This window comes from Panthera onca, chromosome D1, assembly GCF_046562875.1.
Source record: "Panthera onca isolate mPanOnc1 chromosome D1, mPanOnc1 haplotype 2, whole genome shotgun sequence".
NCBI classification, from domain to species: Eukaryota; Metazoa; Chordata; class Mammalia; order Carnivora; family Felidae; genus Panthera; species Panthera onca.
The window spans coordinates 2,147,343-2,174,925 of NC_138348.1; the positions used below are offsets into that span (position 1 = coordinate 2,147,343).

At 56.5% G+C, this 27,583-nt stretch overlaps 1 protein-coding gene across 3 annotated transcripts in view; it reads right to left on the reverse strand.

Annotated features, from left to right (window-relative positions):
* Window positions 1-259: 259 nt before the first annotated feature.
* The window catches only part of NAP1L4 (nucleosome assembly protein 1 like 4), a 47,663-nt gene continuing 20,339 nt past the window's right edge, over window positions 260-27,583 (reverse strand). For 2 of the 3 annotated variants that reach the window (XM_060607560.3, XM_060607561.3), the window contains 12 exons: window positions 23,802-23,901; window positions 21,598-21,739; window positions 21,026-21,112; window positions 19,553-19,684; window positions 18,760-18,831; window positions 14,222-14,361; window positions 12,870-13,015; window positions 11,081-11,103; window positions 10,704-10,823; window positions 8,201-8,230; window positions 7,750-7,806; window positions 260-1,371 (listed from right to left, as the gene is read on the reverse strand). In XM_060607560.3, coding sequence (XP_060463543.2) covers window positions 1,333-1,371; window positions 7,750-7,806; window positions 8,201-8,230; window positions 10,704-10,823; window positions 11,081-11,103; window positions 12,870-13,015; window positions 14,222-14,361; window positions 18,760-18,831; window positions 19,553-19,684; window positions 21,026-21,112; window positions 21,598-21,739; window positions 23,802-23,901 — 1,088 coding nt within the window. In that variant the 3' untranslated portion in view covers window positions 260-1,332. Of the gene's footprint in view, window positions 1,372-7,749; window positions 7,807-8,200; window positions 8,231-10,703; window positions 10,824-11,080; window positions 11,104-12,234; window positions 12,556-12,869; window positions 13,016-14,221; window positions 14,362-18,759; window positions 18,832-19,552; window positions 19,685-21,025; window positions 21,113-21,597; window positions 21,740-23,801; window positions 23,902-27,583 lie in introns of those variants that run through there. The other variant, XM_060607565.3, reaches the window with a different exon arrangement.

Genomic DNA, 27,583 nt, shown 5'->3' on the forward strand with positions numbered 1-27,583 from the left:
CCGCTGGCGGTGAAGCGGGTCCGGAGGCCTAACGGGCCAGGTAAACGCAGCCTCCTCCTGAGAACCGGCTGCAAGAGCCCCAAAGACAACACGGGAAAGGCCTGAGGTCCTGGGTCTGCTCACCCCCCACGGCTCTACAGACACAGTCCGTGCGGGCGCGCGGCCACGGCCCGGAGCTGCCGGGCGGGAGCAGGTGCCAGCACCCCCGCCCGCTGCTCCCACCAGGTTCTCCCCCCGAGACACACTGCACAGCACTGGATTCGTGTTTCACAACTTTAATAGAATATTCTAACTATTCTGTACAAATTGAAAACACCGTATTCAGTTACAAATGTATTGTAAGTAAGGCTGAGCACTCTACAGGCCTGGTCACAGTGTGGACACGGCATCCCCGGCTGCCAGAGACCGCGGTCACACACTCGGAAACCTCACACGCCAGCCAAGAACGGGTCACTCCGAACCCAGGGCTTTGAAGACAAGATGAGCACAGGGCCGAGAAACAGGGGCTACTGAGGAAGCAAGACCCGACATGCACACACTAGGAGAAGCGGCCCCCCGCCACGGGCGCCCCCCGCGCCCCCGCCAGAGCCGGAGGTCCGTCCGGCAGGAAAACGAGCCTGGCTCGGCCGCTGGCGGGACAGAGCGAGGGTCCCTCTACGCAGGCCTGGCTCACGTGGGAGCCGCCAGCACACCCACCTGGGGAGTCACCGGGCCACCAGGCACACACACGGGTTCAGAGACTGTGAGGACGAGCGATGGCAGGCGCCCCGAGCCCTCACGAGCAGGAAAGAATAAATAAATACGAGGATGGGCCACAAGCACTGGCGCCTCGGGGCTGGGGTGCGCGCACCCCCTACGCCACCCCGAGGGAGACAAAACTGGAGAGGGAACGCTCTAAGAACGGGACTCGACTCTACCAGCCCTCGGGGCACGACGCGAGCACAGGAGACCAAGTGGCGGAAACACGAAGCGTGTGAGTTTCTCCAAGTGAAAGAAGAATCCGGTCCGACTGCGGAGTGGAGTTACTGGTTCTAGATGCCCTGGAACCACGTCCCAGACGCCTGCCCTTGGCGTCGACCGACCTTCCACCGCCCCCTCCTCCCAAAGGCAGGGCCTGGGAAAGTCCACCGAGCTGCACCCAAGGCCGTAGAGGGTGCTGGAAGCAAACCTCCTATTTCTGAAATGCATTTAAGTCGCCACTGTACAGGTTAAGCCAAATAATAAGGATAAAGGAAAAGTTAAAGTCAAAATCATGCACTTGAAAACGAGTTAGAGGCGAGGGCTGCCGGTGCGGTCGCGCTGCGGCCGCGACGGGTCCTCGGTGCCGTCGTCTTACTGCTGTTTGCACTCGGAGGGCTGGCTGGGCTCCTTCTGCAACGAGAGAACAACACTTGTAGGGAACCGATCTCATCAACCAGCCGTCTCCAACCAACGACGGAAGGCAAGACTCAACAAGTGTGCTCATTCTTACTGAAAAAATGGTCCCTGCAAACACACTTCTAAAAGAGTAATGACAAAGGGGCACCTGGGGGGCTCAGTCGGTTAAGTAAGCGTCTGACTCTTGATTCAGGCTGAGGTCATGATCCCAGGGTCGTGGGATTGAGCCCCGTGTAGGGCTCTGTGCCTGCTTGGGATCCTCTCTCCGCCCTCCCCTGCTTGCTTGCTCACTGACTCTCAAAATAAAGAAACTTAAAAAATAATTTGAAATAGTGGAGCGCCTGAGTGGGGCTCAGTCGGCTCAGGTCACCATCTCACGGTTCGTGGGTTCAAGCCCCACGTCGGGCTCTGTGCTGACGGCTCGGAGCCTGGAGCCGGCTTCGGATTCTGTGTCTCCCCCTCTCTCTGCCCCTTCCCCATTTGCACTGTCTCTCTCTCTCAAACAGACACTAAAACAGACTTTAAGATTTTTAAACGGTAACAAAAAATAAGTCAGCTTCCCAGAAACAATCCCAGTAGGGCAGCCTTTTTGTTTCAAGCCATGCCCCGAGTCTAATCAGAGGGCTTGCGTTCAGAAGGAGGGCCCATCAGGGCCGCGGAGACTGAGCACGCGTGCAGGAGGGCCCGTGTTCCAGAGCTGCAAGGCGGCCTCGAAGCTTCGTGGCGGCCCCCTAAACGCCGCCTGCATGAAAGAGCAGCAGACTCCCCCTTTCTGCTCCCGCCACCCCTGAGACAGGCTCAACACCGGAGACGAACGGGGGCCACCCACCCAGTGGGGGCCAGAGGCAGCCGAGCAGCCACACCTGACGCCGGGAGGCCCCTGCGACGCCTGCACGCACCGCCCCCGCCCCCATGTCCCTCCCCAAGTGGGAACCCTACCCTTCCAGAAAAGGTGTCAGGGAGAGAGGGGGTCTCCTCAGCACAGAAGAGCACATTCACCTCGATACAATCTGTCTCCCACCTTTACGAGCACATTTAGCAAATCCATGCGTTTTGTGCAAAGGCCACCAACAGCCCGACTCACACGACGAGGTCACTGACCGTCCTCAGCATATAATCGTACGTCAGTCGCCTAGAATTCTTGCTGCCGAGGCTACACATCACTCGGAACACGATCTGGCAAGCCTAGGGAGGCTAAAACCCCCGCACTACGTGGTCCAGAAGAAACTTCTGCTTAAACAGAACTGGCAGCTGCTACGGTGGAAGCTCCAGCTCATTCTCCAGAAAATCACACTGAAGACAGGAAAAGAATCAAACGCAGAGTCCGCAGAAACATGAAACGACATCTGGGACCCTGTGAAAGCGGATGGAGAGGGCACGGGGACGAGGCCGGGCCCCAGCTCTCTGTCCAGCACCCCCAGCAGCGGGGCCGCTCTGGGAGGGGGTCCTGGCCCTGGCACCCGCCCGGCACCCGCTCATCTAAAATACCGCTGAAAAGGCCGGGCACCAAAACAAAACACACGTGACCAGAAATCCAGGCTAGAAAAGATCAAAGTCCCACCCCACACACCCGGAGGTGACCCACCCAGGCAGCCGAGGCGGCCCCGGGCCGGGCCGAGGGCCGCTGGTTCTCCGTCGGTGCGGCGATGGCAGGAGGGGGGGAGCCACAGGCAGCTGTCCGTGTGCGAGGGGAGGGCGTGTGTTTCCACAATCGTATTTGCGACAAGGAAGTGGGTTAGAGGAGATGGGGCAAAGGAGGTGGTCGCGTAGGGGGAGAAGGCGGGAACAGGGGAGGGCGGCACAGGACAGGAGGGACTTCCCTACCTTTCCGCACACGAAGAGTTCCACATATACAGTGTTTTGCAACACTGGGTGGGAAACAATTTACGATGTGAAGTCTGGATGATTTCACACGTATATGTATAGGTTTTCAAGCCTGAGAATGTATCACCTACTCACTCAAAACACATTCAGTAGCTTAGGTGATAAAGGCTACTGGAGGCAACAGGGCCTCACAACAACCAAGACCAGGAGAGAAGCTGGCGGCCCCACCTGCGGGAGCAGCATCCACAGGGACACAAGTCCTGGCTGGTAAAGGTGACCCAGAATCCCAGAGCTTCTCATCAACGAGACACCAATGGTTTTCAATCTGTGACACAGGCCAAAACAAAACTGCACTGAGCCCCAGCACCCTCTGTTTCACATCACAGAGTCTGATGACGGCTCAGTCACTCAACGCCACTGATTATCAAAGGAAGGGAGGCAGGGGTTTCAAAGGCACACTCTAATAGCCCAAACCCTGCCTGTCTGGGAACCATTTAAAAGACAAGTTTTCCCAGACGACACGTGCCGGGGAAGGAGTGGAAAAGGGCCACCAAGCACATGGCCGGCACTGCGTCACGGGGGCCCACGGCCCCAGGGCCCAAGAGCTGCCCGACTACGGGGGGAACGGCCGCCTCCCCCCACCCCCCCACCCCGGAGAAGCTGGGACCCTGGCAAGAACCTGATGACATCGCCACAGGACTGCGAAAACTGCCGAAACACGCCGGTGTTACCCGGGGTGGCCACACGCCAGGAGGGTCCCTCTGTCCTAGAGACACAGGCTGCTGGGCTGCGGACGCTCCCAAGTGACTGGCGGGGTGGGAGGAGCGGGGCTTGGGTGGAGCAAGCCTGGCTGCTGGTCCATCAGACGGGTGGGGCGGCGGGAACCAAGCAATCGCGCTGTCATCCGTGCACTCGACCCTTCAAACACGCGGGTCCGAGGCCGCGCGTCTCCCCTAGCTAAAACGTTTCTTTGGCCTCGTCTCTGAGAACAAGCCCACGCGAGGGAGACAGGAAGGCAATGCAGACAGACGCTCAAAGGTGTTTGGTCTAAATGACGGTCAGGATCAGCTGGTCACCTGCGGCGGGAAGTTCAAGTTCCTGCTCACAGGCTCCGCTGTATAAGCGGCCGCTGCTGCTCAGCCTTCCTCTCCTGGGTGTAAGCATCGCCTCCCGTGGCACCTGCCGACCACCACCCCGGACCACCTCCCTCCCCAACCCCGCCAAGTGAGGACGGTGTCCCCGGGGGCAGGGAGCTGATGACTGGAACAGAGCTGCGATGGCGAGGATGACCCTCGCCATGGGGGACGGGAGTCGGGGGTTGGCGGCCCCCAGGAGACTGCTGCTGGCTCTTACCCGCTCAGAACTCTCCAGCAGCCAGCCACACCGGCACCTGCTACTAACGCTACACCAGACCACAGCTTTGGGCACAAAGATTCTGGCACGAGGCTTAGGTAGCCCTTTATGACCCACTGGTCTGCACCACACCTGATTAGAAAGTAGAAACCATCACTAGAAACACATCGAGAAAAAGCGATGGGCTCGTTCCTACTGCAAGGGGTGTGGCTGGTCGGTCCCAGCACAGCCCAGGCAACACGGTCTCCACCTCCCAGGGCCCTCACACACGGTCCTCTTCCTGGAGGGCCGTCCTGTCAAAATGCCACACCAGTCATGCCTTTGCCACTCGGTCAGAGACGAACACTGGGCTTGCAGAGCAGGAGCAAATGTAGTTTCTGACAGTCAGTTTTAGAGGTACACAAAACAGGGGCACCTGGGCGGCTCAGCCGGTTAAGTGTCTGACTCCTGACCTCAGGGTTGTAAGTTCAAGCCCCACGCTGGGCTCCATACTGGATGTGGAGGCTACTTAAACAAAAACAAGGCAACAACAGGTGCTGGCAAGGATGCAGAGAAAGGGGGAACCCTCTTGCACTGCTGGTGGGAATGCAAACTGGTGCAGCCACTCTGGAAAACAGGATGGAGGTTCCTCAAAAAATTAAAAATAGAACTCCCCTCTGACCCGGCAATTGCATTACTAGGTACTTATCCAAGGGATACAGGTGTGCTGTTTCGAAGGGACATGTGTCCCCAATGTTTTATAGCAGCACTATCAACAATAGGCTAAGTACGGAAAGAGCCCAAATGTCCATCGATGGATGAATGGATCAAGAAGATGTGGGACGTGTATGTATGTATGTATATAATGGAGTCTTACTCGGCCATCAAAAAGAATGAAATCTTGCCATCGGCAACTACGTGGATGGAAGTAGACAGTATTACGCTAAGCGAAATTAGTCAGGGAAAGACAAACATCATATGACTTCACTCACATGAGGACTTTAAGAGACAAAACAGATGTACATAGGGGAAGGGAAGCAAAAACAAGATAAAATCAGGGAGGGGGACAGAGCATAAGAGACTCTAAAACATGGAGAACAAACAGAGGGTTACTGGAGGGGGTGTGGGAGGGGGGATGGGCTAAATGGGGGAGGGGCGCCAAGGAATCTACTCCGGAAATCATTGTTGCACCAGACGCTAAGTAACTAGGGTGTAAACTTAAGAGAGAAATTGAATTAAAAACAACTTAAAAACAAAAACCAAAAAGCCGCATACACAACAGACCCCTGTGCAAAAATACTGTTCTTCAGGAAGCCGCACGCTCAGCCTGGTGCACACTGGATGTGCCTGGCCGGCAGCCTCCTCTCTGTCCGCGGAGCGACAGTGAGGCACGACCGTAAGGCACAGGCCAGGAGACTGGGTTAGAAACGAATACAGCTCCACCTTACCTAGAAACGTATGAATGATTAGCAGACAAAAATTGCACCTACGTGGGGAAAAAATTGAAAGGAACCGTCAGCATAAAGGAAAATAAACTGCACAAAATTATACTGACAAAAACAGAGACTCTCTCATGACACCAACGGCTGCAAAATCTCGAGCTTGAGATGAACCACCCCCACCCATCACACCTGTCCCCTTAGTACCCAAACAGCCCCTGTCCCCGTCTGCCTCCACTTGTGCAGACCCTGACGGGACAAATCCCTCAGCAGGACCAGACTCGGGCCCTTCCGGCTGCCCAGACCCGGCGGTCCCGGGGCCTCACGTTGGCGAGGCTACTCGTTCAGTCACCGCTCTCCTTCCCCTGACCGACACCACAGATGGAGACCCACGGAGCGCGAGCCCTGACCGCCCTCCCCCGTGTCACGTTACTGGTGAGAGGATGCTCTTCCAGCAAAACAGACGTGGCAGGAGACAGAAGGCTCGGCGAGGAGAGAGGAGAGGACAGACAACAGAAGGAAGCGACGCGACAACGGAGCCCTCACTGCCGGCAACAGGGGAGACCGGAGGCAGCCGGGCCCCGAGTCTGGACGCGGTCTCGGCTCTAGAATCCAAACTGTGGGCGTGCGCGCCAGCGGGAGAGCAGGGAGGAGCAGGCGGCCCGGTGGGGGCCACCCGAGGCGGGGCCCCGGTGTCGCGGAGGCGAGCGCGGGCACGGCAGTCCTGCCGAGGTGCGCGGGCCGGCTTTGCAAAGATGCCCCTCTCCGTGAGCTTACGCCCAGAGGAGAATTCACGTGGTACGTTTCTGAAAGTCTGACGCCTCCCTCCCATCCTTCCCTAGAAGGAGCCAGTACGGTAAGCGTGCATTTACGGAAAGACTTGCTGTTAAAAAACAAAACAAAACAAAACAAAACAAAACCACTTACAGAGCTGGGTTATTACGCCGATAGTTTACGCACGTCCCACTCGGGGCAAAACGGGGGACGGACGGACAAACAGTGTCTAGCTACACCGAGATCCAGTTAGCACACGCAGGGGACGTCAGGGCTCTGCTGGCCCACCGCGGATTTAACTCTAAGCTGCGGCGCGTTACCGATCTCGCGCTCGCAGACACGACGTGCAGCTTCGGGACCGCGTTAAAGCGGTTCTGGATTCAGAGGCTGTGGCAAGCGGCCAGGTGCCTTCATTTAAGCTGACCTGAGACCAGAAGCCAAGACTCACCTCTACAGATAAACTTAATGGAGTTGCCCGTTCTCCTCAGCTGGTTTTTTGTTTGTTTAACTAAAGCTCCCTAGTTTATGTGCAATCGTTGGAGATATTTACACGCAGCTTCCGAGTAATCTCAGCCCAAATACAGTCACAAGATTATGTCTACAACTTCATTACTCTATTCGTTAAAAGAAATAATAACAATCCCCCAAAGTCCCTCCTTTCAAAGTCCCTCTTTTCCAAAAATAAACACACAGAAGTTTACCGCGTCGCCATTTAGTCATTACCTTAGAAGAATTAAAGATCTGGAAAATAAGGCTGCCCTCCTGCCTAGTTAAGAAAACAAATGACAGCTCAGGAAGGAGCTGGAAAAGCACTGGCTGGATATCTACACCTCACACTAAATGACACCTGAGGTGTCTGAATAGCCCCTGTTCGAGAACTTTCTGCTCTGCTCTCAGGACTGACGGGAGGACACACGGGCCCCGCACCCGCCCCGCCTCCTTGTGGGGGCCGTCTGAGCACACGGCGCGGGGCTCGCAGGTGCGCGCGGCCCCGACAACTGACCTTGGGGTTAGCTTCGGCATCGTCCTCATCTTCTCCCTCCTCGTCACCTTCCAGTTCCTGCACGAGAGAGTGGGAAGGAGCTGAGCGGACGGGATTTAAACCCTGGGGGCTTCGCTTGCCCCAAACCAGCTAAACGCTCCCTGGATTGAGAGGGAATCAACGATCACTGTCCGGGACTGATTATGTCACCCCCTCCGGACACAATGGCTTCTGGGTACTTCATCCCCTCGCAGATAATGGGCATCAACACACCGCTGAAAACGCAGGGTCAGCCACCGGACCCGGGGGCGGCGCTGGCCGCCCCCCTGGTTTTAACAGGGTGCAGCCCCCGGAGGCAGCTCCGCACAAGTTGGGTGTAACTGGTCTTGTGCTTCCGCGACCTCGCGCACTCGAGCACGGGCGGCCCGGCGCGGCCGCAGGGAAGGGACGCTCCGCGCGGGCCAAGTCTTACCTCCTCTTCTCCTTCCTCACCCTCTTCAAACTGAAAAAAGAAAACAGAGACAAGTTTTTAAGTCTCTGGAGTGCAAGGGCGCCCCGACCCAGACACAGTCCCCCCGTCAAGTGCCCCTACTGGTCAGGCCCAAGGAAAGAGGTCGGTCGGCAGCACCCGTTCCAGGCCCAGTTCTCAAGGGGAGGGTCTGCCGCTGGGCATCTTGGCCTTGGAACGGGGACTAGGCTGTGGCCAGCGCTGCGGGGCCTCGTGTTCACAAGCCCCACTGCGGTCACAGGACTCCGGGTAGCTGAAAAGCACTGAAAACAAGGCCTAAGGATGGGGGGGGGGGGGGGGGGGGAGGCTGGTCAGCATGAGAACATACTGGTTCACCTGGGAAACTGGCTGACCTAAGCAAGCCGGCAGAGGGCGTTTACTACAAAGATGCATGAATTTCCACGGCATTTTATGTCTCATACAGGGGTAAACGTTTATGTGTTAGAAGTATGATAAAACCTTGGTGCTTAACCTTTAAAAGAAGTCAGAACTGAGGCGTGCAGAAGAGACCCCCAACACTGTAGCTGGCTGGTCTTGAATGAATTTCTCCCAGGTCCAAAGACGTCACGGGTCAGGCTCTCATTCAAGCTCCAAACATCAGACTCCGATCAAAACCAAACCCAAAACAAACCTTATCGCTACTGCCTGCACGGCACAAGGGACCCATTTAAGCAGGCTTTTTCCTCGTTGGAGTCCACACACGTCCCCTCGGTGACAGCTCACACAGAACTCCGGAGAGCGGGGGGCCGGGGGGCCCAGGGCGCGCGCCCTCCCGCGCCGGCAGGTGTCTGAACACACCCCAGGGCCCTTTGCCCCTTGTGCCCCGACCAGCCTGTGGCAGAGGAAGACCCTGGCTTGGAGTCTGGCAGCTAACTGCGTTTCAGCGCAGCCTCCGACTGGAACCGGCCTCCGACGGGCCAAAGCGCGGCTTTCCTGAGGTTCTCAGCAGATCGCCTCGCTCTGGACCCGGAGGGGCCTGGGGGTCCTGCTGCAAGCACTCCTGACACTCACGCAGAGCGGCGGCCCCCGGGTGGGGGTGGGGGTGCGGAGCCCGCGGGGCAAGCGAGCTCGGCCGGGAGAGCGTGGGAACCGAGCAGGTCCCCCCGGCACAACGCGCGGGGCCCGGGCGAGGCTACCAACGCCACGGACGTCTGCAGGTTAACCTGTACCCGACAGGCGCGAAGGAGCGTGCCAACAGGAGCTGCTCTCACAGCTCGACGCGTCACCAGACTGCCCACCATTGACCGCACTGTCCCGGGCGGACACCGCAGCAGAGGCTGCCGCGTGGCTGCCGAGGGGTCAGGACCCCGGTCTGAGCAGTCAGGGTGCGGCTCCCCTCCGCAGCTCTGCGCCGCGCCTGCACGCGGGGCGTCGTGCGCGAGCGCGTCCACGCGGAAGGCAAGCCGTGCCGTCCGCTGTGCCTGCCCCTTAAATAAACACGTGCGGGCGCTGCCCCCTCAAGTTTTAAAACTCATGGGTGTGTGATCAACGAAGTCCGGGAACCCCCGGTCTGGAGACGAGCTTTCTGGGGCGTGCAGTCACGAGAGTCTTGGGCCACACTAAATAAAGCCAGACATCCGGTTCCTCGGTTGCCAACGACCTCAGTTACGATCTTTACGCGTCCCATCAGGCGGTCCTACTGCATCGGACAGCGTGGGCAGGGGAGCACAGAAAGTTCTACCGGACGGGCCGGTCCACCACCTGTGGCATCAATTTCAGCCGTGCCGCTTACACAGCTGACACGACACGACCCCACCCCACGGCCGCCTCCTGCCCCAGCCCGGGATGCAAGTTAGCTCATCTCAGATGGTCTCCGACTCTACAGCTGACCCCCCCACAACGACCGTGAGCACAGAAGAGAACTGTGGGAAGCAGGCCTGCACTGCCCCTGGGCGCCAAGCACCCGGAATCTGCCTAGCTCCCGCTGCCCCGTCTAAGGCCTCGGCAGACCCCTCAGAAAAGAAACCTAGAACCGTCTGGAACACCCAAGAGCCCTGAAAGCAAGAGAGTAAACACCATCTAAAACATGTGCAGCAGCATGCTACAAAACTGTATTTCCATAAATCAAGCAGACCCAGTGACCCGGGCCTCAGATGTGACGGGGAGAACTGTCTCCGGTGACCACAGGACAGCTCACTAGACTGTGCTCAAGCAGAGAGAGCAGCCCGGCCACCCTTCTATGCAGCACGGGCCTCCAGTCTTTGGGGCTGGTACGCCACGGGCTAGCAGGGGTCAGCTCAGTGGATGACCGTCTGCTGTGCCAGACCTCCTTGAGGGACAGTTTCCTCCCGTTTCAAAGTTACCCAAAGCTTAAAGTCAGTAAGCAGGACACGGCAAGCACCCGGGGCCTTCCGAGGACAGGCTGGCACTCCGCTCTGAGGCCCCCCAGAGTCCCGCTCCACCCCTGCCCTCTGCCCCGCCACCAGGCGACCCCCAGCTGCCCCTCAGGGCACCCCTGCCCACGTACGTTGTCGTCATCCTCTATGGCCTCGCCCGTGAAGTAGAGCACGGCCCGCGGGACTATCCGCTCACGAAAGAAATGTCCGATTTCAAAGTCGGAGGCTAACGTGAATTCCGAGTCTTCATCCTGACGGGGGAAAACGTCAACACGACTCGTTTCCATGAGACGAACACCACGCCCTCCCACCCACACTGTGCCCGCGCTCCGGGCGGCCTGGCAGGCAGGGGCACGGGGACACGTGCTCCAGACCTGCCTCATGGTGCAGTGGACAGAAATGACAGAAACGCCCCCCGGGTCTAAGGGAGGAGGAAGCAGGACTAAAGGGAAGGCAGGCAAAGACTCTGGACACAAAGGAGAGACTCTGAGGACGACGCAAATCTTACCAGTGATTCTCCATCCCCGGATGCTAGAAAACAAAGACAAAACACATCAACGTTACAGGGACAGCCAGGACCTGGGTAAAGCCCCCTCGGGCGGCCCGGCGGACAGGTCGAGTGCCTCAGCGCACAGCCCGGCCCTGCGCCTCTCTGCCCGCCGCCCGCACCGCCCGCAGACCTGTGCAGAGGGCCAAGGGGGAAGGCATGCCCAGCAGGTTAGGGTTGACAGGTGGAAAGGCCCACCGAGTGGCGGCACACTGGCCGTTCTGTGCCTTTATGCCATAAGCGGAGCTCGCACCCGTGCCCCGCAAGCCCGCGCAGGACCCCGCCGAGAAGGGGGACGGCAGAGCCGTGTCACCAAAGCAGCGCCCCCTCGGCTGGGTCCGCGGGACGTCCTTCCTGCCAAACGAACAGATTCCCTGCGGGCAGCAAAGCACCGCACGCCTCGCTGACGTGCCGCTCGGCACACACACAGCCGCCCAGCTCGTGGTGCCTAACCAGAGCCGGGCCCAGGACCGAGCGTGACAGGAAGGACAGGGACCGAAAAGTCAACAAAGCCCAGGGACGCTCAGACCCCCGACTTCAGAAGTGCTCGTTCCAGGCCGGGTCTCGTCAGGAGGCGAAGGCTTACCGCGGGGTGGGGGCTGGGGCCCGGCGGGCAAAACCCAGCCCTGCGGCCCGCGTCCCCCAGCCTCGGCATGTAAGCCCCCCACCGTGCCCCCCACGGGCTGAGCTTCGGGTCTGGGGACTCTGGCCTGGGGGCCGGGGCTTTGCTCCCTTGACTTTGGGACCTGTTTCTTAGATTTAAGAACAAAAAGGCCATCTTAGATTTCCATCATTTCAAAAAGCATTTTATCGATTTTGGTACTTTTTCTTGAGTATCTGTCACCAACCCACTGTCACCTCATACTCGTTTTTCACAGAGATCATCACCCGATAAGCTTGTCACATTCATCACACGACAAACTTACCCTGTTTCTCTGACTACCTTAACAATAGCTGTTAAGGCAGGTTAAGGGGTGCCTGGGGGGCTCAGCTGTCCGACTTCAGCTCAGGGCATGATCTCATGGTCCGTGAGTTCTAGCCCCACACTGGGCTCTGTGCTGACAGCACGGAGCCTGCCCGAGATCCTCTGTACCCCCTGCCAATCCTTCCCCTGCTCACGCTGTGTCTCAAAAATAAACAAACATTTAACAAATAACTAAATAACACTCGTCGGATGAGTCATTTATCTACCACAAAGTTTCGGTGCACGGTTCAGGGACCCCTGGCCCGTCTGTAGAGTGATACGACCAGGACAGTACAGTTTTAGGGTCCCCGAAGTCACCTGCCCAAATGGAGTCCACTCAATCTCACTTGAACTTTCTTCAATTACTTAAAACCCAGTTTGGAGGCTTCCAGCAAACGCACCGCCTTCCAGAGCGAAGCCGCGTCTACTTCCCAGGGAGCGCGTGCAGGTGGCGGCCACCGTGGACGCCAGGCTCCCAAGGGCTTCTTCTCAAACAAGGAAGCCGAAGCGCGGCATTTACGGCTGTGTCTACCCCCACAGCAGCAGGCACTGGCATCCCGGAGGCTCCAAGACAGACCCAGGGAGAGAGGGGCCGAGCGGTGAAGGCAGCGAGCCCGGAGCACGACGGCCCGCGGCCGAGGGCGAGCAGCCCACGTGCCACCGCGCGCCTGCGCTTCCCGGCGCGTGCGCGCACGCACACTCACGAGAAACGGTCTTCTGTGTGTCGTTTCCAGGGGCCGCCGGACAGGACCCTGAGGGTAAGTGGCTCCCAGCGCCGCCACTCACCTTTCAGCGGGCTGAAGAAGTTGAAGAACGAGTCGTTGGGGACTTGCTTGGTGATCGTCCTCACCGTGCCTCGGCCCTTATGCTTCTGCTTCTTCTTGATCGTTTTGACGGTGACGTTCTTTCCTTTCTTCCAGTCAATGACACACCTGCAGAGACAGACGCCCGTCACGCACACGTACACCCGCCACGGGGGAGCCCAGCAAAGCAGAGCCACGCGCCTGACCCGGACAAGCCCGTCAAAGGAACCCACCCGTGGGTCCCCGCCCGCCCAGGCGCATCCCAAGGTCAGCGACAGCAGAACGGCCAAAGGGGCGGTCTGCCGCCATCCGGGTTGGGAGCACTGCCTTAAGCGTCACGTGACGCATTTCCCCCGAGACCTTCTGTACTTCTTCTGTGGCCGAGCCCGGTCAGCGCGGGGCTAGGGTGCCCACACGATGCTCACAGGTTGTCACCTGCTGTCTCTTGGCCCCAGAGCACAGCTGGACCAACTCACCCACCCAAATTCCTGAGGCAGCTCAGCAAGCAGACCAAGCTGCCGGAAGGCGGCAGGCGACCCCTGGCAGCATTCGCGACCGGGGCACGGCACGCCGGCTGCCGGCTGCCATGGGGGCCCTGCCGGGGGGTGAGCCCGGCCAGCTTTCTAATCTTCCCATCACTGTGGCTCAACAGGCAGCCCCTGGCAGCACGTGACTAGCGTCTGCTCAGGACACTGTTTCCACGACGACAGCCTGGGCCTGGGAAATGATCCGACAGAGTCACCATGGCCATTGGAGCCCGGCAGGGTCTTGACGAGGCGCAGAACCGTCACACGGGGAGACGGCAGCACCTGGCTCCGGTGAGTAAGGCTCATGGTTTGGACTCAAAGATAGAACAGACCACGAGGAATGAACTCCAACCCACACCGTCTCCCTGGCGGTCTCGCCTGAAATCACCGAGGCGCTGGGTCACGAGTCAAACAACAAACTGCCCCATCACTTCTCGAGGAAGCAACGGACCAACGCTGCCCTGCACAGACTCATCCATTCGCTCAACAAATATTGGCCGAGGGTGACTTATCAGTTCAGCGAGGACAGCTTCGTGTCAGGGGACTACAGCAGCCACTGCCTCCTCCAATGAGGAAACCCGGCCACTTACCCTACACGCTGGCACGTGTGACCTCGTGAATGACACATTTCCCAGCACAGGCCATCATCGCCCCAAACAGAAAGACTATTTAACTTAAATCTCTCTGTCTACTGGGCTTTTAAGGAGATTACAGACTTTCTGCTTTATTCCTAATTTCTCTTCCGCGTGGAGCTCTGCAGTCACCTGCTTCTGTCTCACAAAACGATGCCGGAGCGGCGTCTCCTTACCCGTCACAGTCGACTATTTCGGGGCCTTCAAAGGAGAAAGGATCGGCCTTGTCTGGCTCTGACTTCATCTTATATGTTTTTGTCAGGACTGAGTTGGTAAAGTAGTCGTTGGGTTCAAAGTGGAACTCTAAGACAAAAGACTGAAGACAGAAACTCCGGGTGAGCACGGCTGAAAACACAAGTAACCGGTGACAGACCTCGTGAGCCGCGCGGCGCGTCCTGGAAACCAGCTCCCCCGAGCGCGCCGCCCCAGACGGAAGCCACCACCGAACAGCTCGACAGCGACGGCCACGTGGCAAGAAAAACTCCTGTTCCAAAAAACACCGGGACAGAGTCCAGACACAAACGACAGGTGGGGGGCCGCCTGCCGCACTCCAGCCCCAGGAGAGCGCACGTGGCCCCCAAGGCCCCCTCCCCGGCGGGGTACACGCTCTCCTGAGGGATCCCAGCTTCTGTCTGCTGCCCCTGGCCCACCCTGCCAAGGTGGGGCCGTGGATGGGGAAAGCAGGCGGCCGCGGCCCAGCCCCCCTCTCCCTGCCGTGCAAAGGGGCCAGGTCCCGTGGGGTGCGGGAGCACTGACGGGGCCCCCTCAAGCCGCACAAAGGACAACTGCATCCTCTGTTCACAAAGCCCTCTAGAACCGGAGAGGAAAAATGGACACAAGGTGTGTACAAAGGAGCAGTCAGGTCACAGATAAAGTCAAGCGGCCAGGAAGAAAGATTCTAGTTTTCCAGTCCGTACGGATAACGTCATACTCGCAAAGCGTGTTGGGAAAGCAGGTGCCCTCCGTACTGTGAACAGTTTTACAAGGGACCATCTGGCACAATCCAAAAACTAGTGAAAGTAAAATAAATCTAAGGAATTTATATTCCATGTAAAAAAGACACCCGGATGGATGTGCCAATATGTGCAAAGACACTCACCTCAGCCCCATCTTCAGGAAAAAAAGATGATCTTGGTTAGGTAAGTTACAGACACAATTTACAAGACTGACTCCGAGTTCAGACAGCCTGGGTTCACAACGCTCTGCCTCTAAGTGTGGTGCGATTTTGGGAAGTTACTCAGTGTCTCTGTGCTTTTGCTTCCTCATCTATCTGTAAAATGGAAGTAACAATCCTCTCTCTCTCTCCGAGTTCATATAAGTTCATAGGCCATGCCTGCTAAATGTTACCTATTTCAATCTTCTTAATAATGGCATAATTACTAACTGGGAAAAAAAACAGATTAAAAAGACTAAGACTGAGAGCTCCTGGCTGCTGGAGCATGAGACTCTTAATCTCACGGCTGAGTCTGAGGCCCATGATGGGTGTGGAGATTAAAAAAAAAAAAAAAAAAAGTAAAATACAGGGGTGCCTGGGGGGCTCAGTGGTTGAGCGACCGACTTCGGCTCAGGTCATTATCTCGTGGTTCGTGAGTTCGAGCCCCACGTCGGGCTCTGTGCTGACAGCTCAGAGCCTGGAACCTACTTCGGATTCTGTGTCTCCCTCTCTGCCCCTCCCCCGCTCATGCTCTGTCGGTCTCTCAATACTCACTAAAAGTTAAAAAAAAAAAAAAAGTTAAAAGAAAAAAAAAGTAAAATCTTAAACACAAACAAAAAAGACTAGGACCAAACCATATCCACTAAGGGAGAAGTGAAAGCCTGACCATCCAGAGCACAAGTCACTGGTCTGGCGGAGTAAAGCGTAGCAAGAACATCAAGTGGAATCCCCCCTTCTCCATCTGGCCCAACCCCCAGGGCTAAAAACACCACCCGTCCTGGAAAAAGAGCACCCAGTTCGGAGGCTGCGATCGATCGCTCCAAGTCTGTTGGGGGCGGGGGGCGGCGGCCACAAGCAGGCACGGGTGGCCGGGGACAGGGAGGGCTGGCGAGCGGCACGCCGTCACTCCCCACTTTTGCACCGACCACGGTATCCCCTTCGTCCTCTGCCATTTCCTTCCCTACCAGCTCTCCAAACCCAGCGTAGGATTCCCCGTCCTCAGGTTTTCCTCCCCGCAGGCCGCTGTTCAAGTCCAAAATAACTAACCCACGATGGGGAGGAGTCGGAAAGGGTTCAACGGGAGAAAAGGGCCCAAAGACGAGGCCACGTCTGTCAGTCACACACATACCCCCACAGCCGCGTCAGCCGTAAACACGCAGCAGATGCCTCGTCACACTCACACCCACGTGTAAGAGCGGAGCTCGCGCTCGCCCAGAGAGGGTGCCAGCGCTCCCGCGGGGACGCCCAGGAGCAGCCCGCACCCAGCACGGCCCACGGCAGGGGGGCTCCCGTCGGCGGAGCCGGCGTGGGGAGCTCCGATCTGCCGCTGCTTGCAGCTACGTCACAACAGGGACACGAGAGCACGGGGACCGCAAAAAAGAACGTGGACCAAGACACGGCCAGCAGAATCGCGAAGCGCGCCTCTGAGCCTTGCCCACGTTCCTCTCCTTTGCCCCGGCAAAACTGCGCTGAGACGCATCCGAACTGAGGAAACCCCCAGGAATGCAAACGAGACCCGGGGCCCCCGTGCGCTGACCCGAGCGCAGCCCTTCGGACGGGGCGGCGGCTGCACGCGCCTGGGCACCGCCCGATCACCCAGCGGCCCCAGGGGCGGTCGTGACCGGGTCCCACCGCTGCGGCGGCGCCCACGCCACACCGTCCGCACACGCGGTCCCCGCCTGCTGCAGCGTAAGCGTGGGGACCCCGGCGGGGAGGGCGGCGGGGCGGTCACGAGGAGAAGCGAGCACTGGCTGCGCTTCATGCTGAGGCTGCACGGCTCTCGTGCCTCTGACTTGAGCGTCTAAATCAGCTCATGACCATCTTTAAAAGACGACCGTGCAAACTGGGTCCACAGCCGAGCTACTTCTGCAAGACGGAGATCTCTGCGCTTCCCCGTATTTCCTAAGTTTTCCACCGACGCAGGGAGCCACGAGGGAAAAAAGACTGGCTCGCGGTCGACCAAGACCAGGGCTCCTGTCTGTCTAGAAACCTCTGCAAGAGACGGAGACAGGCCGAGAAAGAACGCGGACCCGGGAAGTCACCAAACGGGTGTCTAGTAAGAACAAAGAAAAGAAGGAAAAAGGACCGATCCAGAAGAGAAAACTTAATAAATGGAGTCTAGGTGCCCCGGTGACTCAGTCGGTTAAGCGTCTGACTCTTGACTTCAGCTCAGATCATGATCTAACGGTTCATGACTTCAAGCCTCACATCGGGCTCAGCACTGACTGCAGAGCCTGCTCGGGATTCTCTCTCTCTGCCCCTCCCTTCCTCTCTCTGCAAATAAACAAACATTAAAAAATAAATGGAGTCCAGATGACTCAGAGGTGAGGAACAAGTGTTAGAAAAAAACCGACACAGGATCTGAAAACGGCATGCACGCAACCCCTTGGGAAGGTGGGGGGAGGATCACAGGAATCCAAGCACCGGCCCGTGACCGCCCCACACGGCCCCCAGGGGGCGCTGTGGCCAAGCGCCCCCACAGGCCAAAGAAAACGCCCCGGGAACCAGGCTGACCCGGTGCAGCAGGAAAGGGGCGCCCCACAGCCTGGGAGCAGGCTTCACCACGGTCCGCACCCTCGACCTGCAGGCGGGAGAGCCAAATGTCACTTCCCAGAGTGAGATGGGCAGGAAAAGTGGAAGAGACAGACGCAGTATGGCCCCGGCCCCTCGCCTCCGACAAGGCACCCGCAGGACCAGGGAGAGAAACCCACTTGGCGACACTGGCCCTCGTCCGTGGCGCGGGGCCAGCGTTCTGTGACCGGGAGGGAGAACGGCCGGGCCCCGGGTCTCAGGCCCCTCCGCACCTTCCCCCAGACCCACGGCCCCGGGCCGCGTCCCGGGGCCAGAAACGGAGAGCCACGAGCCCGTCGGCCGTGTGGCGCTGGAGCTGCTCCGGCACCGGAATGGAGCCCATCGGCCAGAGCCAGGCGAACTGGCCCGAACGTGCCCGTGCCAGGCCCCCCCCTCCCGCAGGGTGGCGGGCGGGCCGGCCTCACGCTCCTCCCACACCGCAGCAAGAGTGCTGCAAAGAGGTGCCTTGTGGCAGTCAGGGCGGGGGGGGGGGGGGGGGGGCATTCTTCAGCGTGGTCCCCCTGCAGTGTCCTGCAGGCATTAGCATCTGGGGTTTCTAGGACAGTGCCGCCCGAATCTGAGGACACACCGACCATCCTTTCCACACACGTCCGAGCCTCACAACCCCGGGAGACGCTTAGGAGAAAGACGCCATCACGCCATCTGGCAGGGGAGGCAGGGGACAAGCCAGCTCAGAAAGCAGCGCACGGCACGGCAGACACCACGGCCAGCGAGTCCAATCCTGCGTTGGACTCTGGCCACCTGCCACGGGCAGCTGGCAGCCTGAGCGGCCTGTCAGGCTGTGCAGCAGCACTGCTTGGCGAGGCCCAGGGAGGCCACAGGAGAACATCCTAGCTCTTGGCGATCGTCTGGCTCGGGACCACCCCACAAGTGGGGGCCAGGTCTGGATCCCCTGCCCTGGCTCCGAGCCCCTCACCCTCAGCAGCCTGACCCTTTCTGACGCCAAGCAGGAGCTTGGTCAGTACTCACCATAGGCTGCCCGGGGTCTGAAAACTTCACTTTAATATCCTGCAGGTGCTTCAAGATCGGCTCGTCGTACTCCTAATCATAAACAGAGCAGAAAGAACTTTCCAGCAGGCCTTTTCAAAGCAGCCACACGCGTGGTCTTTGAGCCACTGCTGCACACAGCCCCGGGCGCTGGACCCACAGCCCTGTCGGGCTCTGTGCTCGTCAAGCAGGAACTCCCAGGAAGCCACCCAGTCTGTTCACCGACCATGGGTCTCGGCGACAGCAATCAGGGGCAGCCTCTCTCTGGCACGGAGTGCTGGGAACCATCGATGCCAGGGAGGAAGGACAAGGGCCCAACTGCTCTCACACTCCGCCAGCTGCCGCCGCGTACGGGCGTCGACCAAGACTGCTGGTCTGCACGTCTCCGAAGAGAGAACCAGAAGAAACCCCTGGGTCAGCTCACTGACTCTGCCGGCCAACTTCCTGGCCTCCTGGCCTCACAGCTCCGCACTCGCTCGCTCACAGTAAGACGGGGAACGGCACTCTGGGCTGAGGCGGCAGGCCACCGCGGAGGCGAGAAGGCTACTCCAGGCCTCGGCTCAGCCCCAGAGCCGCAGGCCTTCCCGGCAGCACCGCAGTGGAAGCGGGCATGGGGGGGTGGGGCGCGTTCCGGCAGCGACACCCTCCGCCCCCCTCTCCGCTGGTCACCGAAAGGGCCTTTCCGGCCACCACGACCAACCACTAAACGCTCAGATGGTTCACAAGCGAGTAGCTTTCGGACTAAGAGCTCTCTGTGACGTGGACATCTGCTCACCTGGACTAATTCACTCAGCATATCTACGTTTCTGAAGATGGTAAACCAGAACTCTGGGATTCCTTTGGGGTTTGGCTCCTCTGCTGGCGCGACTTCCTTTTCCGCGATGACTACTTTACTTGTCACGTCTCCCTAAAAGAGCAAAGATGCGACAGAGAGCGCTTAGCGCAAAGCAACAAAGTCACAAAGAAGTCGATGGCTTGGTGCACAACGGAAGTTTCAGAACCCTGCACAAACTTCTCTCAGAGACTGTTCTTGGAACCCGCGTCTCTAAGACCACCGAGCAGGTCACACTTTTAAACGTTTCCAAGGAACAAAACATTCAAGGCATCCCATCCGGATGCATTTCCATGATACGATTTTACAACATGGCACAGTGCCAGCAAATTCAGGAAAGGCTGTCCAGCACCAGCTCTAGGAGACGTCCGTCTTGGGACAACCACCCACCACCGGAGAGAGACCCCGTCCCCTCGGCAACAAGAAACAGCCAAGCGGCGTCTACCCCAAACGATAAGGAGGTGACTATTAACATGGGGACAGAAACTCCACGCAAACATCAGGGAGGTGACCGGACAGGCTACGTGCAACCCGGGGGGTGGCGGGGGTGGGGGCGGGGGGAGGCTTTTCTAACACCAAAGCCCAGGAGAGGGCGGGCCCAGGAGAGGGCGGGCCCAGGGAGGTCAAGGACAACACCAAACGGGGCCACTGGAAAGTGCAAACGTCTCCTCACGCGGGATTCTCACGTGAAACGCTCGCGAGGGGCTTTTTAAATTTACAGAAGATTTTCCTTGAGCAATAAGGAAGCGATTCACATACTCGTCTGTAGCCATTGCTTCAACCAGGCCGGGTTCTAAGGCTATTGAGACTAGCACGCACTTCAAAACAATTCCCTAAGAACACCGGAGGATAAAAGACACTGGTCTCCCAAACAAAATCAGGCGGAACTTCCGGTCGCACGGAATGGGACCAATCCTGGAAGGCTGTCCACCGACCTAAAGCTCCCGGGCACACTGCCACCGCTCCGCGGGCGCTGCTCGGCCCCGAGCAGGGTGGCACAGACATCCACCACACCCTCCTCACGACCCTGACCTTGCAGTGACCGCTGGCGCGGGTGTCCCCTCCTCTCGTGGGACTGTGCCTTTCTCTCGACCGAGGCTCTGCTGATGTCTCGAGTCCTGTCCACCCGACCCCACGTCTCAGTGCACTGCTGTACCGAGTGGCGTCCACGACCGGACCGAGAGGGGAGACGCGTCTGGTTCGCAGTTTTAACCGCTGCCAGCCCTGCTGGCCGCCCAGTGCTCACCGCCACGGAGGGATCCCAACAGCCAACCTAAGAGTGAATTCGCACCTACGGGAGGAGCTCCTTCCTCGGTGATGTTACACCGAGGACTGAAACCTGTTCCAAGAGGTTGCTTATTTCTAACTGCGCCGAAACAACAGAACACAAGCTGCACTCGTTAAAAAAATACTCACAGCCAGCTTGTCCTCCTCTTCGTTCTCACTGTGCCACTCTGATTCCGCGTCTGTCGGTTCAACATCACCGGTGATGAACTCCCTTCTCTTTAAGTAAAAGCGAGACCTCCTTAGAGCTATAGTAAGTTATCCAGGAACTCAAGAGTTAAGTTTGCAAATAACATCTGTGCAAAACCGAATGCTTTTATAACTTAAGATTCTAGGGGTGCCTAGGCGGGGGGTGGGGAGGGGGGGTGGCTCAGTGGGTTGAGTGGAGTCCGGCTCTCGGTTTGGGCTCAGGTCACGATCTCATGGTCTGTGGGTTCGAGCCCCACATTAGGCTCTGTGCTGTCAGCGAGGAAGCCTGCTTGGGATTCTCTCTCTTCCTCCTCTGCCTCTCTGCCCCTTTCCTGCTGTCTCTCTCTCTCTCTCAAAATAAATAAACATTAAAAAAAAAAAAAAACAAAAAACAAGATTCTAACTTTTAGGGCTTAAAGAGTAACATGCAAGGGTTCATCACTAGGTACACGTGGATGTTTTACTTCAACTTAGATTTGAAATCCGTGAGTGAAATGTCCGCGCAGGCCGCCCACCTTGTCAAAGAGAGGCTGGTACAGCGCGGCATACTTCCTCTCCAGGTCGTGCACCTCCTCGTAGAACTTGGCCTCTATGTGAGCACACTTCACCTGCAGCTGTTTCAACGCATTGATTCTCCTCTTCACCGCTTTGGGTAAACTGACACGAGATAAAAAGTAAAACATCCTTATGGCTGCAAAAGAAGGCAGAATGCTTTTCAATTTTCTTAAGATAAACGTAGCTCACCACAGAATTAACATCCTTACTACAGAAAAGGGCTCCGAAACACCGTTAAAGGACAAACGTCCCAACGGAAAAGAAAGGTGGGGGGGTGGGCAGAAGCGGACAACTAATCAACCAAAGAAAAAATACAAATAATCAAACGTGGAAGAAAGGTTCAATCCCACAAAATATCTGAAAGAACGTTAATTTACAAGAACTGCTGCCTTTTCCTTACCTAATTAGCCACCAAAAACCAAAACCAAAACCAAAACCAAAACCAAAACCAAAACCAAAACGACTCCTGGGTTTGAGAAGCCTGAAAGGCAAACTAGAACCTGAATGTTACGGAATGTTCCTTGGACCCAGTCACTCTACTTGCAAAAATTTATCCTAAGGAAACAACCAGATATTTATGTGCTGATATGTCCACGGGGACATCATTTGTCAAAGTTAAAAATAATGAAAATAAGAACAAGCTGAGCAGGGCTAAAACACAGCGAGTCCACAATCACCTTTCCACACAATATTTAGCACCAAGAGAAGCGTTCACACTCACACACCGAGGGAGATACCCGACATGACACAGACAAATGGGGTCTGTTCCCTTCCAGACTCAGGTAACTTTGAGCTTCTTTGCCTCCTGACGCTTTTCTATACTCTAAAAATATCTGTTTGTATGCATTACTTTTATAAACAGATTTAAAAAAACCCCAACAAAACCCTTTTAACCCATCAGAACGAAGTTTAACCTGAAGCTCTCGGTCCCCATCTGGAACAAAGAGCAGGTCTCTGGGCCTCATCCCAGACCCACACGGCCCCCTGGACAGCGTCCACCTGGGCTGGGCCCTCAAGGCGGGGCCGGCACTAGCCTGGACCCCACAGCCTTCCTCCAGAAAGGCACAGAAGGAGCTAACCTTCCGTCAACAACAGTCCCAGCTGCTCCTACGCACAGCACCGTTTAGAAAGTACCGGAACAGCCTTAAATCACAAAGGACCCCGGCCACCTCAAGGTAAAGGTCCTTTAGCAAGCCTCATAAATCCAGTCCCCTTTCTAGGACCTTCTGCTGGCAGGACAGCAAAGAGGAGGCACAGTGAAGACGTAATGAAACAGCACATACACAAACACCTGTATTTCTTTTGTGTATTTTAAAAAATGCACGATGTTTTTATATAAAAACATTAAAAAAATTTTTTTTTAATTTTGTATTTGAGAGAGAGAGAGAGAGAGACTGAGAACAAGCAGGGGAGGGGCAGAGAGACAGAGGCAGGAGCGGAAGAAGGCTCCAGGCTCTGAGCTGTCAGCACAGAGCCCGACGCGGGGCTCAGACTCACAAACCGCGAGATCGTGACCTGAGCCAGTCAGACGCTCGACCGACTGAGCCACCCAGGCGCCCCTCTTTTCTGCATTAATCACACAATTACAATTATTTTTAGCTTTCCAAATCCTCCTAATGGAGTAAAAATAACGAAAGACTCTAAGCAAACTGGACCCTGATGGCCTACATCCACTTGTCCTCCAACCGGTTACGTTAACCTCAGAGTCTCCCCCGCAGGCACCGTCCGTGCAGCGCGGCCAACGTGGAAGTAACTGCGTTCCACGAAACCCCGTTCCTCCCCCGGCACTTCCTCCCCATGAACGCCAGCCCCCTCGCCCAGAGTCTAGCCAGAAAACGAGAGACCGTCCGTGTCCTCAAGCCTCCCACTCCCAGGCAGCGTCACCACGTCCTTCTGCGGGCAGCGGGGAGAGACCGCGCCCCGCCCCGAGCCTGGCCCGTGGGCCCAGGTAGCCCCCCTGCCCCCGAGCTGCACCACCCCCTACAGGCCTGCGTTTCTAGCACACGCTGAGCCCAGGCGCTCCTCTCTGGAACCCGGAGCCCGGCTCCCGGCCCCCAAAGTCTGCTCAATGGGAAAGACATTTACTCCTAGTCTAAGGAACCAGGAAATCGGTCTTTTTCCCTTTCTTAAAGTTGCACCAGGGGCCCACGCACAGCATACTTACGTCTCAATGTAACTGGAAGGGGTGTGGGAGACATTGTCAAGCCGTTCCTGTAAAGCTGCCAAAACTTGAGGGTTCTGCATCACCTGATCGGTGAGCTTTTCTATTAAGAGGTGAAAACAAGGCCAAAAAATTGAAAATATGCCCACCACGGAAGAGCCAAGAGTTAAAACTCATCAGCACACACCTACTTAGCTTTGTTTGTTTAATTTCTAATTTTTTTTTAAATAGATTTTTACTTATTGAGAGACAGGGAGACACAGAGCATGAGCAGGGGAGGGGCAGAGACAGTGGGAGACACAGAATCCGAAGCGGGCTCCAGGCTCCGAGCTGACAGCACAGAGCCCGACGCGGGGCTCGAACCCACAAACCGCGAGGTCGCAACCCGAGCCGAAGTCGGACGCCCAACCGACTGAGCCACCCAGGCGCCCCCATGTTTATTTAACTTCTAAATGTAGCAAGCAGCTGAAGTACATGTTTTGAAAATACTTATTATGTACTTTAAAGGCGTTGGATAGCCTCTGTTGACTACCTGAGCGGTTAGAAATCCACTGAAAGGTACCTGGAGATTTCTGGCACTCACTTTAGCTGTCTAAGCCCCAGATCTCCCAAAAGAGGACAGAGTCATTTCCCAATGTAGGGACCTATCTCCTGCCGCCCCGCCATCCTGAGGGGACCCAGAGGCCAAGGACAAGGATGAGGCAACTGTCCCTCAGAGAAAACCAGCGTGCACCTGCAGTCTGGCTCACAGCCCCGGCCGGCTCCTGGAGCGTCCAGACGTCCAAGCGTCGTGGGTCCCCACCCTCACCTACGCTGCCCTGCCCAGACCCACCCCCAGCACATAGCAATCCCTGCCCGTCCTAAAACTCACCGGCCTCGTCCACCACACTGCCCTTACGGCTCACACAACATTTGTACTATTTCCCAACAAAGAAGCAAGACACTGAGGAGGAAGGAAGTGTCTCTGGCTCAACTGTAACCACAGAGTGGGCACATCATCTGGCCCCCGGTGCAGACTCTCAGCATCTGCTGAGCCAATGCCCTCTTACTGACACTCTACGGGAACCTACGTAGCACACTCACCTGACTCCAAAGGTAGTCCATACCTGGGAGCTCTCTCTGCTCCCTCACTCTTTTTTTTTTTAAGATTTTTAAGTGACCTCTACCTCTACACCTAACACGGGGCTCGATCTCACAACCCCGAGGTCAAGCGTCGCAAGCTCCACCCACTGAGCCAGCCAGGTGCCCCTCTTTTTCTAAGCAAGTGATGGGGGCAAGCAAAGGACACTAAGTAGGCAACTGGATTTCAACATTTCAATTACAAACAACTGCCACCATGAAACAGTGTGTATGTGTATTTAATCTACGTAACTGTGTGATGTAACACTGTATACGTGTACAATGCATAAATGCTACGTGCATATACACAAACACGTGTCCTCTAGCTCTGGCCACTGAAAGGCCTAGAAACAATGACAGTTAGCATCTATGTTCTGGGTTTTTTTTTATGTTCATATTTATTTATTTTTGAGAGAAAAAGCACAAGCAAGGGAGGGGCAGAGAGAGAGAGAGAGAGAGAGAGAGAGAGACAGAGACAGAGACAGAGACAGAGAGAATCCGAAGCAGGCTCCAGGCTCCAAGCTGTCAGCACAGAGCCCGATGCGGGGCCCGAACTCACGAACCGTGAGATCATGACCCGAGCCAAAGTCAGATGATTAACTGACCAGGCCTCTCTGGTGCCCGTGTTCTGGTTTTAAAATGTATCTCCTACTAAAACAGGGCCCCCGGGACAAATGGTAGATTCCAGGTCTGGAGCAAGGGAAGTACAAGGAAACACGGAACATCACCTAGCACACGAACTGATGGGGAAATAACAAAAGGCCACAGAAGCCAGCTTGAAGGGAACCCCACTGGCAAAGTGGGACAATGTACATACCAGAAAGAATGACGGCAACTGACAAGACACCGGAACAGAAATCGAGGAGCCTACTTAGTAACACTAAGTAGGGAAGGAAAGCCGGTCTTTTTTCTTCCTAATGTTTATTTTCAAAGAGAGAGAGCGAACGAGCCAGGGAGGAGCAGAGAAAGAGGGAGAGAGAGAATCCCAAGCAGGCTCCTGCTATCAGTGCAGAGCCCGGTGTGGGGCTTGAGCTCACAAACTGAGAGATCACGACCTGAGCTGAGATCAAGGCAGTCGTTTAACCGCCTGAGCCACCAGGCGCCCCGACCGTCTTTGAAAGATGTAATACACAGCAGGACCGTCTTAGAGAAACACCTTTCTGCAGCCACCAATGTCAATCCTGATTAAAGGATCACAACCACGACTCATGGAAAATATGGTACCCGCAGGATAAGCGACAGGTCACTCACTGACCGGACCCTCACGACGGGGAAAGCTGCCAGGTGCTGACGTAACCAAGTCCTCAATCTCAGCACTGACCCCGGGCGCAGCCCCAGTGCCCCTCCCACACCATGTCCCGGGTGTGCCAGTCTGAGTGTGACCCACCCAGAGCGTGGACGTTCTACACGACAGCCGGGGCACGCAGCCCACCGATGTGTCATCGCGTGGAGGGCGGCTCTAGGACGAAGGGGACGGAACTAAATTGGAGACGTGACCCCTGGCCAGTGTCGGACCTGGGTGCGGGCGGCAGCCGGAACAGAGCTGCTGAGAAGCCCAGGGAAACAGGAACGCGACTGTGCTATCGGCTGGTGGTGCCCCGTCAAGCCGCATTCCTCCATTGTGGCAATGGCACCGCGGTGATGACTGTGCACCCTGCTTTGTAGGAAATTTACATGGAACTGTTTTAGGAGAAGAGAGTCAGGTGGTCCACAACTTGCTTTCAAACAGTTCAAGGGGAAAAAGTACAGATACAGAAATTTTAAAATGGAGGAGAGATCACATGTGTGAATTTACAGACCAAATGACCTGATGGAGTCTGGGGTTTGCTCCAGAATAATCAGGGAAAAGAAGAAAGGACACAGATGGGAAGACCAGTCCCCAGCTGAGGCACAGAGATGCACTGTGCTGGTCACCGCACTTCTGGAAAGCCTGAAGTCCTGACCGTGAGTTTTAAATGAAGTCCCGATTTTCAGGGCGCCTGCTGGCTCAGTCACTTAAGCATCCGACTCCCGATTTCCGCTCCGGTCATGACCTCACAGTCTGTGAGTTCCAGCCCCACATCGGACTCTGCACTGACAGCTCAGAGCCTGCTTAAGGTTCTCTGTCTCCCTCTCTCTCTGCCCCTCCCCTGCTCACTCTCTTTCTCTCTCTCAGAATAAACTTAAAAAAATAATAAAATAAAATAAATAATAAAATAAATAATAAAATATAAAATAAAATTAAATTAAATAAATAAAATAAAATAAATAATAAAATATAAAATATAAAATAAAAACAAAATAAAATAAAATACGGGCGCCTGGGTGGCTCCGTCGGTTAAGCGTCCAGCTTCGGCTCAGGTCACGATCTCGCAGTTCGTGGATTCCAGCCCCGCGTCGGGCTCTGTGCTGACAACTGGGAGCCTGGAGCCTGCTTCCGATTCTGTGTCTCCCTCTCCCTCTGCCCCTCCCTGCTCACGCTCTGTCTCTCTTGCTCTTAAAAATAAATACATATTAAAAAAAATAATAAAGCCAATAAAATGAAACGAACCAAGTACCGATTTCCACTTCAATTACTCTAACTCCTCCACGTCTTTGAAGCACAGTAACCCTGGACTTGTACTGCTTGTGTTATCGCGGTAAATGGGTCGAGGGTGCAGGACGCCCTGCCGTGCACACAAACTCTC